Source organism: Littorina saxatilis, linkage group LG1, assembly GCF_037325665.1.
Source record: "Littorina saxatilis isolate snail1 linkage group LG1, US_GU_Lsax_2.0, whole genome shotgun sequence".
Taxonomy (NCBI): Eukaryota; Metazoa; Mollusca; class Gastropoda; order Littorinimorpha; family Littorinidae; genus Littorina; species Littorina saxatilis.
This window is the reverse complement of record NC_090245.1, coordinates 13,075,137-13,093,225: the sequence shown is the minus strand read 5'-3', so window position 1 is coordinate 13,093,225 and position 18,089 is coordinate 13,075,137. Positions and strand designations below refer to the sequence as shown.

The following is an 18,089-nucleotide window of genomic DNA, read 5'->3' as shown; positions in this document are numbered from 1 at the left end:
GATTCTTGTGTAAAAGTCTGATACCTTATATTCAAAGATCATGCATTAGCTTATTCAAAAAAATCATTTTCATTCTGTGAGGCCTACATAATTATTAACGAAATGTATTGGATTCGCTTTTCGCAACTTGTTATTTTTTCTTGTCGAGTAGGCTTTGTTTCACAACGATTTTGTTATTGGAATTGATCGTCGAATGTGTTTGTTATAGAGTTACACACTGTTTATCCCTCAGTGGCCGCCGATTCGATTTTGATGTCAAATCGATCTCAGATTGATTATCAATAGCTAGGTAAATGTGTTGTGCATTTCGGGTAGTGAAAAAAAGTAGAAAGTTGTCATCAACACTTACCGACACAATAAAAATGTATCTATTGTATATGAATACCAGCAAGACGATCGTGGCTCAACATTTATAATTTTGCAGAATTTATTTCAATGTACTGTGTAAATAAAACAGAGCACTTCAGATCGAGGCTCTGTTGCGAGAGAAATATGCTGCGTTGCTGGACCGAGAAATACAAGGAATACACACCCGCTATACTAACAGAGGCAAAGGATCGAGTCTTGTGAAGAATATAATCACCTCTTTTTCCTGATCATCTGTTGGTTTTCCCATAATCAAAGCCTTGATGAACTCTCTGTGAGGGGCCGTCAAGTGGCAATCGTCAAAGTCTCGTTCCAGTTTGTTTTCCTTTACCATGTGGTCAAACATAGCCAGTGATGCGTCCTCGTGCTAAAATCCAAATTACAAGAGAAAACAATTACTACAGCAAAGTTTAAGTATTCTGTAATACAAAAGAAAACACGTCTAGATTTTCAGTGACAACCTTACAAATCATGTGTTGCCACAGATTATATACCTGCACTAATAGTACGTAGTAGGAACAACAACACGCCATAACTCTTCAAGTTTTTTTGTTTATTTGCATATCTGGTTATTCTTTTTGACCTGCTTCTCTCGTCTGTTCATCTCTCTGTTTAGTAGGCTTTTTCTGTGGGTCCGTAACCGACTGTTCGTGATTCTGTTTATTTATTTATTTGTTTCTTTGTTTGCTTGAACAGAATATAACTTTATATGTTGCTAACCAAATATGGTAAGCCTTCGAGAAAGAAAGAAGAAAAAGAAAAACAGCATTGCCTTCCATTGTTCCTCTTGTTTATCCGCAGGAATACCCTCCTTTTCTCCTTTTCTTTCTTTCTCTCGTTTTTTTTCTTCTTCTTTTTCTCTTTCCACCGCAGGAATAAACTTGTTGTCGAAAACGTGAGAAAACGGTCCATGTCCAAGGTCATGACAAAGGCCAGCAATCTGAACACACAGGACGTCTTGCGGCGTGATCTCAAGCGTCGGCTGTCTGTCTCGCAGCTCTGTCACGAGCAGTCCTGCCAGGTGACACACCCTGAACAAAAAGTTCAACTTAAAAATTATAAAGGTAAAGGCATGCACTTTAAAACAAAAAACAGAAATCCTTTTAAGTCTCCCCGCGTACTTCTGCTCGTGTGTGTTTTTGTTGTTGTTGTGTGTGTGTGTGTGCGTGCGTGCGTGCGTGTGTGTGTTTGTCTGGTTGCATATACTTAGTCACAAAACATGCGTGTTCAAATTATGCTCGCGCATACACACACACACAAACACAAACAAACACAAAAACACATGCATACAAACACAGGCACACACACACACACACACACACACACACACACACACACACACACACACACACACAGCGCAAACTCACCCAAGACTGTGTTCGAATCTGTTGTGGCTGGCATCAGGGTAGACAAAATAGCCACCACCCAACTGCTTGATGTGGCGCAGACGTTGAAACTGGGGAGTGTCGATGATCTTTACACACAGACTGGGGAACCCCATGTTTCCATGGATTGGGTCGTTGAACACCTACAACAGAACGACTGGTTAAGACTGTTCAATGTATTCCGATAAACTGGGAATTTATACGAGGTGATGGTGTTTATACAGGGGGATGCTATAAGTAGTGTATATCGGAAGACATAAATATAGAGTGGCGCATTTGGATCGCTCAAAAGAAAAATCAATACAAAATATTTTTACGTGCCTCAGCCTTTCAAACTCTTAGTATCTAGTTGTGTGTCCTTCGCTCTTTATACCTGAAAATAGGCCGCGAGAAAGCGAGAAAGCGAATATGTACAAGCTCTGCAAGAAGCGGACTTGCAAGGCATACAAAGTGACGACTAACAGCTACCAAAATATTTGCTTTTGACTCATTGGTACTGGAAATGCGCTGCGAATTTGATCATAAAACCATACCATGTTAAGATGTCGGGACTGGGATGGTCAAGCAGCTTCAACCAAACAGTCGTTGTTTTCGAATTGTTTAAAATACGTACATTAAAAAGTCGTACTCGTAAAATCGTAATTGACAGTCTAGCTCGAAGAATGGAAATTGATGCTCCAACCGGTCGAGGCTTTCTATATACATCTAAGTTGTTTGTCACTAATTCTCGCAACTCAAGCCGTTTGAACCGTTATGGAATATTTCACTGGTTTCTCCCAGATACTGTTGCTGCCCAAGATTGAGTTTATTTAGATTTTCTCACCTGTGCAGTTAGTTGTTTCCACCTAACTGTCAGTTTTTTTACCTTTCCTGGCCATGTTCATAATTCCCCAACACACAGTCGACAGTTATAAACGGTTTAATATAAAACTCAGATCACGTACTGTCAACATTATGACATTCAGTGAAACGTTCCGTTATGCGAAGCGCATAAAGCGCATAGTGCTTTTAGTTATGCGCTATAGAAATCTCCTTAATAAATAAATGCGAAGCAAAGTTTTGCGCGAATCTCCAAATTTCAGACTTTGAATACTTAATAATTATGACATGACTTTCTTTGTGTGTGTGTGTGTGTGTGTGTGTGTGTGTGTGTGTGTGTGTGTGTGTGTGTGTGTGTGTATGTGTGTGTGTGTGTGTGTGTGTGTGTGTGTGTGTGTGTGTGTGTGTGTGTGTGTGTGTGTGTGTGTGTGTGTGTGTGAATGTGGAGGATGGGTGGGCTATTCGGTCAATGTATGTTTTATACGTTGGGTTTTGTTTTGTTTCTCCAGAAACTGCGTGATATGGTGTGGGGCAAGTAAAGTGGGTCGTAAAATGAATGGGAATTTTACCACTCTCAGTGGCAAAAATGTAAGACAGAAACAAAAACAACACTCACAAACACTTATAAAGTTTCAAGGCAAGTTCTTTGTGATAATTTCGATATAGCGGCGTAAAAGATTGTACTTCAAATCTGAAAAACAGCCAAGACATCTCAGTTGAAGAATCACTACAGTTTTAATTCTTACCTTTGCAGTGCAGTCTTTTGGTTCACTTGCCATTCTTTCTGTGTGAGAAAAACAACATTATGGGGTCAGCCTCTTTTCTCAATAGTTAAACTCATGCCGCGCAATATTTCTATGTGCTTTTGAAAGTGGTGGAAATCATGCGCGAAATTAGTACAGCTTATTCTAAGAAGAAATTCAATTATTGGCCTTTTAAAGTATCACGTGGGAAATAAAGTCACGTGGGGAAACTTTACAGGCCAGTCACTAGCAAGAGGATGTGTCTCAAACACGTGAACAGGAAGCACATGTCAATATTTGTCAGAGCAAAAGCAAGGGTAATCATTCTTTCTCAACCAGTACAAACCCGACAGAGTTATTTCCAAATTCGTCTATTATACTGGCCAGCTATCTGTCTCTACGAAATCTCTTCTACACACGACTCTAAAAGACTCAATGTGTTCCAAGGCATGTGGTAGCCTAAGTGTAGCGCTAGCCATTTCTATTGTTTCTCTAAGAAAAAAAAAAGATGCATTATATCAGATTCCACTATTTCTTTCTCCTCACTCTATTTTCGAATTGTCACAATTAAGTGCATTTTCCCATTCTGGAAGCCAGAATTCCGGCTATTTTATAGAGTGGCTACAACTACAACAGCAACTACAAACAAGTTGCTTGAAGTGAAATCAATAAATGTATTAATCTGATGGCTTTACACAATGACAATAAACGCACTCCATTTGTTCACAAAGTCTTGTAACAAATAGTAAATAATAAGCTGTCCGAAACCCTGAGGCCGAGACAGTGGTAACACAAGACTAATAAACCAAATTGATATAAAACGGATTTTCTCGATTTTGTTGCTTGTTTTCTATTCAATCACAACATATATATATATATATATATTTAATTGATTCAAGAGATGATACAGATTACAATACAATCTTTAAATCTGTTAGTGAAAATTCGATTTTAATGACAACTTTAATGAACAAACTGAATAGTCATTTCTTAATTTGGACTGTTTGGTATCTATTGAAAGAGAAGATAACCAGCTTTCAGATAGTCTTTAAAATAAGTGTCTATTGTTCGATATTGATGAGATATAGCAATTTAAAGTTTGCTAAAAGTCCAGCGGCTATTTTGAGAAAAGCAGATGTGAAGGTAACATGAGTAAATTTGCAAAAATCCCTAGCAACTAGGTTTTTAGTGCTATATAACCTCATTTTTATTATATTTGCAAAGTGAATTTCTGAAATGTGTATTTACAGAATAGATGAACCACATTTAGTAGATTGCAGAAATGCAAAAATATCAAAATCCCAAATTTTGGCCAAGGCTCGTTTAGTATTGCTGTTATCCGTGTTCAGCCTCAGCGACTGTGTTATAAATCCTTTTGTTGGAGCGGGTCACCTGAATGTTCCAAATCATACTTGTTTTGCTCCCACCAAGACTGCAGATCTTGGCTAAAGCGTGACGTAAATATAGATTTGATGACGTTACTCGTACACATTCCCGTACAAGTGCTGAAAAGTGCCACATCTAGATCTTGCTACAGTGAAAAAACGGAAAAGGCAATTTCGAGAAAATGTCCTTCAAAGTTTGTAAAAAAAAAATTAGTTTGATAATCAATTGGTTAGCATACGTTATAACCAGTTCTTTTTCTGGCGTTGGAACAACAAATACATACGTTATAACCGGTCTACGTTATATTATAAACCGGTTACGTTATAACCGATTCATTTTAAGTGATAAATAAGAACACCGCTGGCCGGGAAAAAATAAAATGAACGTTAAAACCGACCTACGTTATAACCGATTCCGACTGTAATACATTATCACAAACATACGCACTCACGCGCACATCAAAGCGTCAAAAAGCGCGCGCAAAACACATACGTGAAAAGCCATGTACAGAACACATGGGACAAAAGTGACCACCAGGAACGGACCAAGCTTAAAAATGTATTTCACGGTAAATGTTTGCGGAAAAGATGTATTTTTAGTTTTGATTTGAACTGGGATAGGGAAGAACAACTGCTAAGGTCAGTGGGCAGTGAATTCCAAACAGAAGGGGCCTGATTTCTTTCCGTACGTTTCCAGTTTAAATTTTGGTACTTTGAGGAGCTTTTCAGAGCTGGACCTGAGCGAGCGAGAGGGCTCGTAGATGCTCGGTACTGATGATAGGTATGGGGGAAGGGTGTTCTCAAAGTGCCTAAACGAGAGACATGCAATTTTGTACTCCACTCTGGCATCAACGGGAAGCCAATGGAGCTTTTGAGGAGAAGTGTGGCGCGATGTGATTTGCGCTTACGAAGTACAACTCTAGCAGCACAGTTGTGAACCTTTTGGAGGCGGCTGAGGAGGGTTGAGGGTCCCCAGAAAGAACAGAGTTGCAATAATCAAGCCAAGACAGGACAAGAAAGGAGACTAGCTGAATAGTAGAAGTAACTGAGAGGAGTGGGCGAATAATATTGATCTTGCGTAAATGGAGATACATGTAGCAGGACCGACAGAGGTGGGAAATTTGTTTGTTCATTGAGAGGTCCTGATCAAGGTAGACTCCCAGGTATTTTACTGCAGACTGAAATGGGACAAAGTCTTCACCAAGGGCGAGATTATGGGTCGATACCTGTTTCAGACTATTTTTACTGCCTACAGCCATGACTTATGTTTTGTCGTCATTTAATTTCAGTTTATTTTTGTTCATCCATTTTTTTTATGTCCTGGACACACAGTGTGGTCTCATCAATAAGTTTTTGGAAATCATCCGGAGGGGCAGCTTTCTGTATTCCCGTGTCATCTGCATATTTGTGGAAATCAAACATTATGTCGCTGGATGACTTGCGAAAGGGGCTGTATGTAAACGTAAAAAGGATGGGCCCAGAACTGAGCCCTGAGGGACACCAAACTTCAGGGGGAAAAATAAGATAAATGTTTACCTAGTCGGGACATAGCTGATTGCAGTTCATCGAGTTGCTGTCCTTCAACAACCAAGGTATCTTGCTGTTGTTGTTTGTCTAGATATGACGCCACCTTCTTTATTAACGACAAGAGTGTGTCATTTGTGTCTGGCGTCAATGCTCCTCCAGCTCCCGCCATTTCAGCCGATGTTCGTAGATGCTGATCTGTTTGAGGAAAATCCTGCAATGAAAAATATCTAATAATAAAAATGATGTTATATCTTTAAACAACAAAAAATAAGAAGAAGAAAAACTTCTGAGAAGAAATAACACGCCGGGGGAAGTGTTACGGCAGAAAAAAACGCCGTGTGTTACGGCAGCATTCTGCAGTCCGGAAGTCAACCAGGTTTCGAGCGCGAAAAGTGTGTAACTTCCAAACTAATAATTACTGTGTCGTAATTATCGAAGCCAGAAAAGTTGATTTGTTCTCAGCGGATTCATGATTGCATGAGGATTAATAGCAGTGTCCCAATATGCAAGTCTGTTTGTTTCATCGGCTGAGGAAAAGAGCACGTGTATTGTTTAGGTACGCGTCGCTGTGCTAGCAGTTACGGCCACCAACAGTGCACTGATACGGCCGCCGCGCTTCTCTGCTACGGCCGCTGACTGTTTCGTGATAGCGTTCATACTACCTAAACACGCATACACTTGTGTATCTCATCTAAAATCAGGGTAAAAAAAAAACGGTAACATTCCCCCAGGATTGTTTTCTTTCTTGATTGATTTCTTGAAATCCGTCGGTCTAAAACTCACACAACCCTGCTTAATATAAGGTCAGTTATATCTGAAGCTACTTATGTTGGTGAGCAAAGGGAAAAGACGAGAAATGAAATGGATACAAACCGCTTTGATCCCCGAGTACACAGTACTAGGGTCCAGCAGACTTTAATCCCCGAGTACGCAGTACTAGCGTCCTGCAGACTTTAATTGTGTGTCTGTCTGTCTGTTCGTCTCGACTTAACAGCTTATTGCTGGGAAACTACTGGGCGCAGTTCGTTCAAAAGTTGATACACTAACTTGATAATACAGTCAATTCCGGTTAATCGGCCAACCGGATAATCGGCCAATTCCGGATAATCGGCCATCTTTCCCTGGGACCGAATCTTTTCTTCATAGTCATGTGTTAAAATGTTCGGTTAATCGCCCACCACGAAAACTTTGCACATCGGCTAAACGGCCACCTCACACTTTTCACGTTTTTGTCAGTGGTTCAATGATCATTACTCACATGACAGCACAAAGGTCTGCCAGTGAGTTTACTGAGTTTACACACTGTGATCGAAACAACTGACAGTCAAACACTGACTTGCTTGTGCCGAAAGCCTCTTTGCACAAACCATGGCGACGAAAAGGAAAGACTACAGCGTCTTGGAAAAACTTGAATTCTTGGACAAAGTGAAAGGATATCCGCCTAACACATCAAAATTGCAGCTTGCAAATCAGTTAGGGGTCCCAAGAAAAACCCTTTGTCGATGGATTAACGACGAGGATCATCTCAGGAGTGAAGCTGTAGGTGGACGCTTGTCTGTCTCAAAGAAAAGGAAAAGAGGAGGAAAAGACGATGAAGTGGACGAGGCATTGGTTGATTGGTTCAATATGCTTCGTGAGAAAAAACAAGTTGTAAGCGGACCAATGCTAAAAGTGAAGGCTGAACAGTTTGGAAAAACGTTTACAGCTACGGAAGGATGGTTATGTCGCTGGACATTCCGTCACAGCATCAAGTTCAAAAAAGCCTATGGTGAAAAAAAATCGGCAGACCCTGCTGGTGCAGAAAAGTGGATTAACGAACGCATGCAGGGACTTCTATGAAGATGACTTGTGTACAATGCAGATGAGACTGGTCTGTTCTTCCGGGCAACACCCGATGGAACTCTGTGTTACTGGAAAGAAAAGTTGAGTGTTTAAAAAAAAGCATCTGTGAAAAAAGACCAAGACTAGAAGAAACAGAAACAGAAACAGAGGAATCTGATGAAGAACCAGATCAGCCACCCATCACATCAGTGGCTGCGAAAAACGCGCTTGAAGTCCTGAGCGTCTATGCCCTGGAAAATGCCTTCAGGGAAGAAGAAAGTTGCCTGGACGTTGTCTGTGCTGCAGTGAGGAAACGTGCCAGTGCCAAACAGAAGCAGACGACACTGGACACATTTTTTGGAGACATGTGGAGCACGTATGCCAATGCACGAAACTTCCGCTTTCCGCTACCATAAGTAACTTCCAACATCCAACATTATTTTTTTGTTCTGAGGAACTTCCCGATGCGATGTTCGGATAATCGGCCACTTCGGATAATCGGCCATAATTCAGTCAGTCCCAAAAGTGGCCGATTAACCGGAGTCGACTGTAGGTCCGATTGATCGTATTAAAACTTCATAATGTTACCTGGGACCTAAATGCGAAATATTCCACCAAAACGACTCTTAACGGGGGGAGTTTTTGCGGTGGGAGGCTGGTCGCTTTGCGAACAGCCTGAACTAAAGGGGAGACTTGGACGGCCTCAGCCGAACAAGTCACGCAGTGACGTGAAAAGCATGATTTGCAAGCCAGACAACGGGTGGTGATATGATCTCGGAAAAAGAAATTACAATGCAGGGTTTGGTCTCGGTGACAGAGAGCACGAGAGAGTCTATGGCCAAAGTGATCCGGGTTCGATTCCCGGCATGGGCGGTCTATTTTTTTTAATTCTTGTTTACTATTGTTTATTATGAACGTTTTAATGTTTTATTTTACTCTAATAATTTTTTTAATTGTGTAAAATAAATTTAAAATTTTTTTTTTTTTTTTTTAATCCAAGTGATTCGGGTTCGATTCCCGGCATGGGCGGTCAAATTTTTATTTATTTTTTTTTTAATTCTTGTTTACTTTTGTTTATTATGAACGTTTTAATGTTTTATTTTACTCTAATAATATTTTTAATTGTGTAAAATAAATAAATATTTATTTATTTTATTTTTTTTTTAAATCCACGTGCACAAGACAAAAACTTTCATACTGGGGGAGCGAGCCAGTCTGAAGAGTACTCGGGTCCAGCGCCAGCGTTTTTACATTTAGTCAAGTTTTGACTAAATGTTTTAACGTAGAGGGGGGAATCGAGACGAGGGTCGTGGTGTATGTGCGTGTGTGTGTGTGTGTGTCTGTCTGTGTGTGTGTGTGTAGAGCGATTCAGACTAAACTACTGGACCGATCTTTATGAAATTTGACATGAGAGTTCCTGGGTATGAAATCCCCATACGTTTTTTTCCATTTTTTGATAAATTTCTTTGATGACGTCATATCCGGCTTTTCGTGAAAGTTGAGGCGGCACTGTCACGCTCTCATTTTTCAACCAAATTGGTTGAAATGTTGGTCAAGTAATCTTCGACGAAGCCCGGACTTCGGTATTGCATTTCAGCTTGGTGGCTTAAAAATTAATAATGACTTTGGTCATTAAAAATCTGAAAATTGTAAAAAAAAATATTTTTTTTATAAAACGATCCAAATTTACGTTCATCTTATTCTCCATCATTTTCTGATTCCAAAAACATATAAATATGTTATATTTGGATTAAAAACAAGCTCTGAAAATTAAAAGTATAAATATTATTATCAAAATTAAATTTTCGAAATCAATTTAAAAACACTTTCATCTTATTCCTTGTCGGTTCCTGATTCCAAAAACATATTAGATATAATATGTTTGGATTAAAAACACGCTCAGAAAGTTAAAACGAAGAGAGGTACAGAAAAGCGTGCTATCCTTCTCAGCGCAACTACTAAACCGCTCTTCTTGTCAATTTCACTGCCTTTGCTATGAGCATGAGCGGTGGACCGACGATGCTGCGAGTATACGGTCTTGCTGAAAAATTGCATTGCGTTCAGTTTTATTCTGTGAGTTCGACAGCTACTTGACTAAATGTTGTATTTTCGCCTTACGCGACTTGTTTATTGTGTGTGTGTGTGTGTGTGTGTGTGTGTGTGTGTGTGTGTGTGTGTGTGTGTGTGTGTGTGTGTTTGTGTGTGTGTGTGTGTGTCTGTCTGTCTGTCTGTCTGTCTGTCTGTGTCTCTGTGTCTGTCTCGACTTAACAGCTTATTGCTGGGAAACTACTGGGCGCAGTTCGTTCAAAAGTTGATACACTAACTTGATAATAGGTCCGATTGATCGTATTAAAACTTCATAATGTTACCTGGGACCTAAATGCCAAATAAATCACAAAAACCACTCTTAACCAAGGGCGGATCAATTCACTTTGGAGGGGGGGGGTTACAAAATGACTGCGAAGATACAAGTTGACGGCGCCGAAGGCACCTAAGCCTCTAGGGGGTCCGGGGGTATGCCCCCCCGGAAATTTTTTTTATCCCGCAAAGAAGCAAAATAGAGCTATCTGGTGCATCCTGAGCCAATAAATTACCTCTTTTTTGGGGGGGGTTACGTAACCCGTGTAACCCCCCCCCCCCCCAGATCCGCCCTTGTTAACGGTGGGAGTTTTTGCGGTGGGAGGCTGGTTGCTTTGCGAACAGCCTGAACTAAAGGGGAGACTTGGGCGGCTGAGCCGAACACGTCACGCAGTGACGAGAAAAGCATGATTTGCAAGACAGCCGACGGGTGGGGATTTGGTCTCGGCAAATGAAAGAGAGACAGAGAGCACGAGAGAGTCTATGGCCAAAGTGATCCGGGTTCGATTCCCGGCATGGGCGGTCTATTTTTTATTTTATTTTTAAATTCTTGTTTACTATTGTTTATTATGAACGTTTTAATGTTTTATTTTACTCTAATAGTTTTTTTAATTGTGTAAAATAAATAAATACTTTTTTCTTTGTTTTTTTAATCCAAGTGATCCGGGTTCGATTCCCGGCATGGGCGGTCAATTTTTTTTTTAATTCTTGTTTACTATTGTTTATTATGAACGTTTTAATGTTTTATTTTACTCTAATAAATTTTTTAATTGTGTAAAATAAATAAATATTTTTTTTTTAAATCCACGTGCACAAGACAAAAACTTTCATACTGGGGGAGCGAGCCAGTCTGAAGAGTACTCGGGTCCAGCGCCAGCGTTTTTTTATTATCCCCGAGTACGCAGTACTAGGGTCCTGCAGACTTTAATCCCCGAGTACGCAGTACTAGGGTCCAACAGACTTTAATTGTGTGTCTGTGTTGTGTGTGTGTCTGTCTCGACTTAACAGCTTATTGCTGGGAAACTACTGGGCGCAGTTCGTTCAAAAGTTGATACACTAACTTGATAATAGGTCCGATTGATCGTATTAAAACTTCATAATGTTACCTGGGACCTAAATGCCAAATAAATCACAAAAACCACAAAATAAGTGTGCAAAATTTCAAAACAATTGGTAAACATGTAATAAAGTTATGATAAACAGAGTGTGTCTGATGCGCGATTTTTGATGAAAGTTTCGCGTGCACATTTTTTTATGTAATTTGGTGTTGTGTTGACACACACACATACCTGTTTTGAAAGCACATATCTCACGAATGCCTTTGTGTATCGAGAAAAAATAAACTGTGTCTGAAAGAGGAGAACTCAAACTTTAAAATAAGCCTAAACACTTTTGTGTTTGCCAAAAAAACGATTTTTTTTCCAAATCTGGGTGACCCTGAGTAAAACATGGTTGTGGGGGGTCTTTGATTGTTTCGAAAGAATATGATCACGCCAACTTTGGGCGGGAACCCCGCGCGGCAGCAGTTACTTTGGCTGGGCATGGGGCGAATAAAATCTCGCCGTCGAACCGCCGCGCGGCCAGTCGCCGCCACGCAGCCGTCGCGTCGCGCATACATATGGAGACACGCGTACGTTGCTTCTACTATTTCGATCGGATCTGCACTTTTCGTTGCTGTCGCGTTGCTATATTGAAAGATACAGCTTAGCCTGTAACTTTTGTTTTCTGATTGACTTCAAATTCTACTCAAGATAGCTGAGAATCTCGGCCAGCACGGACTAAATACCACCAAGACTGTGGACGCGAATCACTGAGTCGGCAAAAGGGCGCTAACTCAAGACTTGCAGTACTCTGAGAATCAGCATAATTAAAGTATGTGAAATGCTCCATAACAAAATGAACACAAGCTAAACCACGTGGATAGTGTATTTTTCCCTTTCTGATTTTTCTTGTTTCACACTCGGAAAGAGCAACATATTAAACTTTTTGCTGAGAAAAAAACACGAGCGATGACACTACCCTTTTGGTTCTTTTTTCTCTCTCCACAGAACTGTGTAACCTGGAAGTGTGTCTCCCCCTTACACACACCCCCCCCCCCTGACTGAGGGAATAGCCAAAGCTAATGTTAGCGGCTACCATGCACCCTGCCCCTTGGCAAGTTGTAGATTTAAGAGATTTTGACCACGTTCAAACGAGGTCGGTCCAGATCTCAGCTGTGGCAGACTTTTAAGTTACACACTTTTCGCCCTCGAAACCTGGTTGACTACCGGATTGCAGAGTGTTGCCGTAACACACGGCGATTTTTCTGCTGTAACACTTCCCCGGGCGTGAATAATCCCTTCGAGTTGTGGAGACTGACCATCCTCGCTTAACCCATTATGCCAACCGCCATGGCTCTGTCACGGCTTTTACATGGGATAAAAGCATCCTTCCTACTTGAACACATACCAAATGTTAACACTTTAGCTGCTTTTTGTGCAGAGTGGTTGTTTTGTGTGGAATTGATTTCGTAACGGGCACCAATGTCAACTTGAAAAATAATGTAGACAAGCCTGTATGGAATGCAGCCAGGTTGTCGACTTTTGTGTTCAAGTATACTCAGAGGCAAAAGAAACGCAAATGCTGCAGTGAAGATGGGTTACCCATGAATTTTAATGTCGCATTAATTATTTCGGGTTAACAATAACAAGGAAACGAATTGACCGATACAAAAACCATACGGAAAAGTGTATTGGGATGAGAGCATGACGTGCCATGTTCCACTGAACACTGTTTGAAGACTGTTGAAAGTCAATAGCGTGTTGCTCCTCCCTGGGCGTTGATGACTGTGGCGCACCTCCGGTACATGGAGAGGACGAGGTGATTAATTTGCTGCTGAGGGACCTGAGCCCACACCTGGGTCACGGCAGCACGCAGTTCTGCTGCTGTGCGGGGTCTCCTGGCAAGGGCATTAATCCTTCTTTGCATGATGTCCCAAAAGTGTTCGATTGGGTTGAGATCCGGAGATCGAGCAGGATGAGGCAGAATGTTCACGCTGTTGTGACGCAACCTGTCCTGGGTAGCACGTGCAGTATGGGGACGGCCATTGTCTTGCTGGAACAGGCAGTTCCGGTACCTCTGAACAAATGGAACCACATAGGGACGCAGGACTTGATTGATGTAGCGGTCTGCATTGACACCATTCCCACGACCTTGGCCGACGTTCTGAAAGACGACAGGTCCCACTCGCTAATTGACACCAATGGCGCCCCATATCATGACGCTGGCACGTCCCCATCGATCATGCTGCAGGATGTTATTGTTAGCAAACCGCTGTCCAGGTCTTCGCCAGATCCGGACACGCCCATCGCCAGGTTCCAGGTAAAGCGCTTCTCGTCCAAAAAAAGAACCCTCCGCCGGTCCCGATGGCGCTAGTGGGCATGCTGCTGGGCCCAGGCTAGACGATCCAGGTGATGTTGAGCTGTCAAGACAGGACGTCGAGCAGGACGCCGCTTTACCAGGTTCTGCCCACCAAGGCGTCGGCGTAGAGTTCTGGCACTGACTGTCCATGCACCCCAAATGTGTTACGGGCTGTGTTGGCGGCAGTTTCGAATGCATCTCGCTGGTGTTGATGGACAAGACGGCGATCCTGTTGGGCTGTTGTTACCCGGGGTCTGCCACGTCCTGGTAAGTCGCAGGTACTGTTAGTGGCATGAAAACGTTGCTGCAGGCGATAAACCGTGGTGACATTTACTCCAAATGCCCTAGCAACTTGCTGAACTGATTGTCTGGCATCAAGTCTCCCGATCGCCTGTTGGCGCTGATCTGGTGATAGTCTCGGCATCGCGCCTGTGTCGCAGAAATGAATGTTGTAACAGTTTTGTGAGTACGGTACAGCTTGCCTGAACACTCTGAACACGAAAAGCTGCTTTTCCACATTGTGCATGTGCTGAAAGTGGTCCCCATGACGGTTTGGGATCCCCGTCAACAAGACCTCACGTGTGACCCAGATAACGGCAAACACGGTTCTGACAAGATAAGACCGCTAAAACAACACGTGCAGAACATGCTAGTATCATTATTTTCTTTTTATTTCAAGTCCATAAAGGTTTAATTAACGCATCCTTTATTTGCGTTTCTTTTGCCTCCGAGTTTATAAGGATATGTTCTAATTCCGTGTAAAAGGCTGAACAGATCTATGGTGTTCGACATTGTGAGTTACGTGAGAGAAAAAATGGTAGTTTTCGCTTACCTTTACACGTGCAAGAGAGATACAGAGACAGAGAGAGTTTTACAGAAACTCACAAAACTGGAACAAGTCTTGCAGGCTACAACTCGTCGTTAGATTGAAGAAACACACAGCAAGTTAATGCGTCGCAAGCCTGTCGTCAAAAATGAGATGTGTGCAGTATTCTAATCCGAAGAGGTTCTACTAATCAAACATAGGTACCTAGGCAGCACTGGTTTTCCATAGTGGCACAGCCACTGAAGTAATCTTACACGAGCAGTTTCATAAACCTGACGCTTCATTTCCACGTCAATAGCTCTTTGTAATCCACATTTGTTTAATAAATTAGAATACGAAAAATTGTTGTAATTCAATCAAGTTGGCGTTTCAATGAAACAGATTCGAATTTTGTCTTGAGCTGCATGTTTCCCCCACCTCGGTCTAAAAACACCCCCCATCCCAAACCGTCATCAACCCTTTTTACACCTTACATACCTCCCACCGCCCCATGTTGAAGAGCGTCAGTGTGTGTGTGTGTGTGTGTGTGTGTGTGTGTGTGTGTGTGTGTGTGTGTGTGTGTGTGTGTGACAAAGTGTAGATACCATGTGTCAATAATGTAAGCAGGCTCATCACAGTGGTTCAATCCTGCTTTGCAAAAAAAAAAAGAGAGAGAATAGAAAGTTTGTGGAATATGGTGCGGAACAGTTCCCCAACCTTGCTTACGTCTGGTTTCTTTACAAGTTACGGTCCATGTCAGCCGAATCCCACACAGCTTAGTACCACGACCGACATATATGTAAGTTTATGTATCTGCATGCTTATGCTTTTTTTATCTTCCGCATTAATTACCTGATTGTTTTTTATTGTTTACTTTCTGTGCGACGAACTCCCCTTCGTGTGCATCATCCTCCGTTCTGCATGTTCAGACTTGCTTCGATATGTTACCATTTTACATTTAGTCAAATTTTGACTAAATGTTTTTACATGGACGGGAAATCGAGACGAGGGTCGTGGTGTGTGTGTGTGCGTGCGTGCGTGTGTGTGTGTGTGTGTGTGTGTGTGTGTGTGTATGTGTGTGTGTGTGTGTGTGTGTGTGTGTGTGTGTGTGTGTGTGTGTGTGTGTGTGTATGTGTGTGTGTGTACGTGTATAAAGCGGTTCCGAGAAAACTACTGAACCGATCTTCATGAAACTTCACTTTAGAGTTCCTGGGTATGATATCCCCAGACAAGGTTTTTTTCTCGATAGATGTCTTTGATGACGTCATATCCGGCTTTTTGTGAAAGTTGAGGCAGCACTGTCACACCCTCATTTTTTAACCAAATTTATTGAAATTTTGATTAAGCAATCTTCGACGAAGTCCGGACTATGAGATTGCATTTCAGCTTCGAAGTTTACAAATTCTTTGTTTATGGCATATCTGTGGTTACCATTTCTAGCCAATCGCTTCGTGAATACCGAGGTTTTACACGGTTTAGCGCTCACACGTCATTTCCTTTGCCTATACTTCCAGCGTTTCTTGACCGATTCATCACCAATTTCGTGTGAATGTGGATATGCTGATGGTTAAATCTGGTGCAACACTTCAAAAACATCTCTTCTTAGAAGATGGAGTTCTAACTGAAACAAAGCATGGGTGACCGCTTTATCGCTGAGCGCAGCGAGAGGTTTTATACCCAAGCACAGTGTTCCATATAGCAGCGTACGGATAGGCCCAGAAATTAAAGCGCTTATCTCTCACGCTAACGTACGGCGTTCGACTTGTCGGGGCGACATTATTATTATCATTATCATTTTATTTATTGAGACATCACAGTCCGCTAAGACATGTATTGAGCAAACCGAGAAAATAAGTTATTGAACGAAGCGCGTAGCATGTGTGAGATTTGCTCGAAGAGGAAACCATCATAACTTTCTATTTTGAGAGCGGACTGTTGTTGTGTGGTCCGTGTGACCTCTTCAGCTCCGCGTTTAACGGTAATGTCATCTTCATCATGTCTAATCAGTTTAATGTTTGGTTTTCAGTGACCAGAATCTTTTTTCCTCCTTCGCTTATTTGATTGGGAACAATAGGAAAACTATTTCTTAAGTAAGACTTCTTACATGTGGTCGGGTTTAAAGAAACACAACGAAACTGCAGTTTTTCTTCTGAGTGACTTGAATGTTCAATGACAGACTAAAAGGACCGAAAATCCACGTCAGCATATAACAAGTCGCGTAAGGCGAAAATACAACATTTAGTCAAGTAGCTGTCGAACTCACAGAATGAAACTGAACGCAATGCAATTTTTCAGCAAGACCGTATACTCGTAGCATCGTCAGTCCACCGCACATGGCAAAGGCAGTGAAATTGACAAGAAGAGCGGGGTAGTAGTTGCGCTGAGAAGGATAGCACGCTTTTCTGTACCTCTCTTCGTTTTAACTTTCTGAGCGTGTTTTTAATCCAAACATATCATATCTATATGTTTTTGGAATCAAGAACCGACAAGGAATAAGATGAAAGTGTTTTTAAATTAATTTCGAAAATTTAATTTTGATAATAATTTTTATATTTTTAATTTTCAGAGCTTGTTTTTAATCCAAATATAACATATTTATATGTTTTTGGAAATCAGAAAATGATGGAAAATAAGATGAACGTAAATTTGGATCGTTTTATAAAAAAATATTTTGTTTTACAATTTTCAGATTTTTAATGACCAAAGTCATTAATTAATTTTTAAGCCACCAAACTGAAATGCAATACCAAAGTCCGAGTTTTATCGAACATTACTTGACCAAAATTTCAACCAATTTGGTTGAAAAATGAGGGCGTGACAGTGCCGCCTCAACTTGTACAAAAAGCCGGATATGACGTCATCAAAGGTATTTATCGAAAAACAGAATTTTTTTTCGGGGATATCAATCCCAGGAACTCTCATGTAAAATTTCATAAAGATCGGTCCAGTAGTTTGGTCTGAATCGCTCTACACGCACGCACGCACGCACACACACACATACACACACACACACATACACCACGACCCTCGTTTCGATTCCCCCTCTATGTTAAAATATTTAGTCAAAACTTGACTAAATGTAAAAACAAGTCGCGTAAGGCAAAATAACAACATTTAGTCAAGCTGTCAAACTCACAGAATGAAACTGAACGCACTGCATTTTTTCACCAAGACCGCATACTCGTAGTTTCGTCAGTCCACCGCTCGTGGCAAAGGCAGTGAAATCGACACATACACACACACGCGCGCGCACGACGTACACATACAGACATATGCTGTACACACATAGGGGAAAGTCGCTACCAGACAAAAATATGGATATTGCAAAGCGTTCTTTATATTGTCACATACTAGACTCTATCAGTAAATAAACGAACCACAAAAAAATAAAATAAAAATCACGCAAGTCATCAGACTGATCATAATAAAAATGTCTGCATTTGTTCCAAGTTGGACGCATGGGTGTGTAAAGTGGAACACT

General features: G+C 41.3%; 2 protein-coding genes across 2 annotated transcripts in view; both read right to left on the bottom strand.

Moving 5' to 3' along the window:
- Nucleotides 1-3,349, bottom strand: part of LOC138965362 (uncharacterized) — a 66,962-nt gene extending 63,613 nt beyond the window's left edge. Inside the window, exons 1-4 of the mRNA XM_070337531.1 lie at nt 3,317-3,349; nt 1,734-1,894; nt 1,139-1,397; nt 584-733 (exon numbers count right to left, since the gene is read on the bottom strand). Coding sequence (XP_070193632.1) covers nt 584-733; nt 1,139-1,397; nt 1,734-1,894; nt 3,317-3,349 — 603 coding nt within the window. The remainder of the gene's footprint in view (nt 1-583; nt 734-1,138; nt 1,398-1,733; nt 1,895-3,316) is intronic.
- The window catches only part of LOC138962256 (deoxynucleoside triphosphate triphosphohydrolase SAMHD1-like), a 285,667-nt gene that overhangs the window by 260,027 nt on the left and 7,551 nt on the right, over nt 1-18,089 (bottom strand). The gene's annotated exons all lie outside the window — the stretch shown is intronic.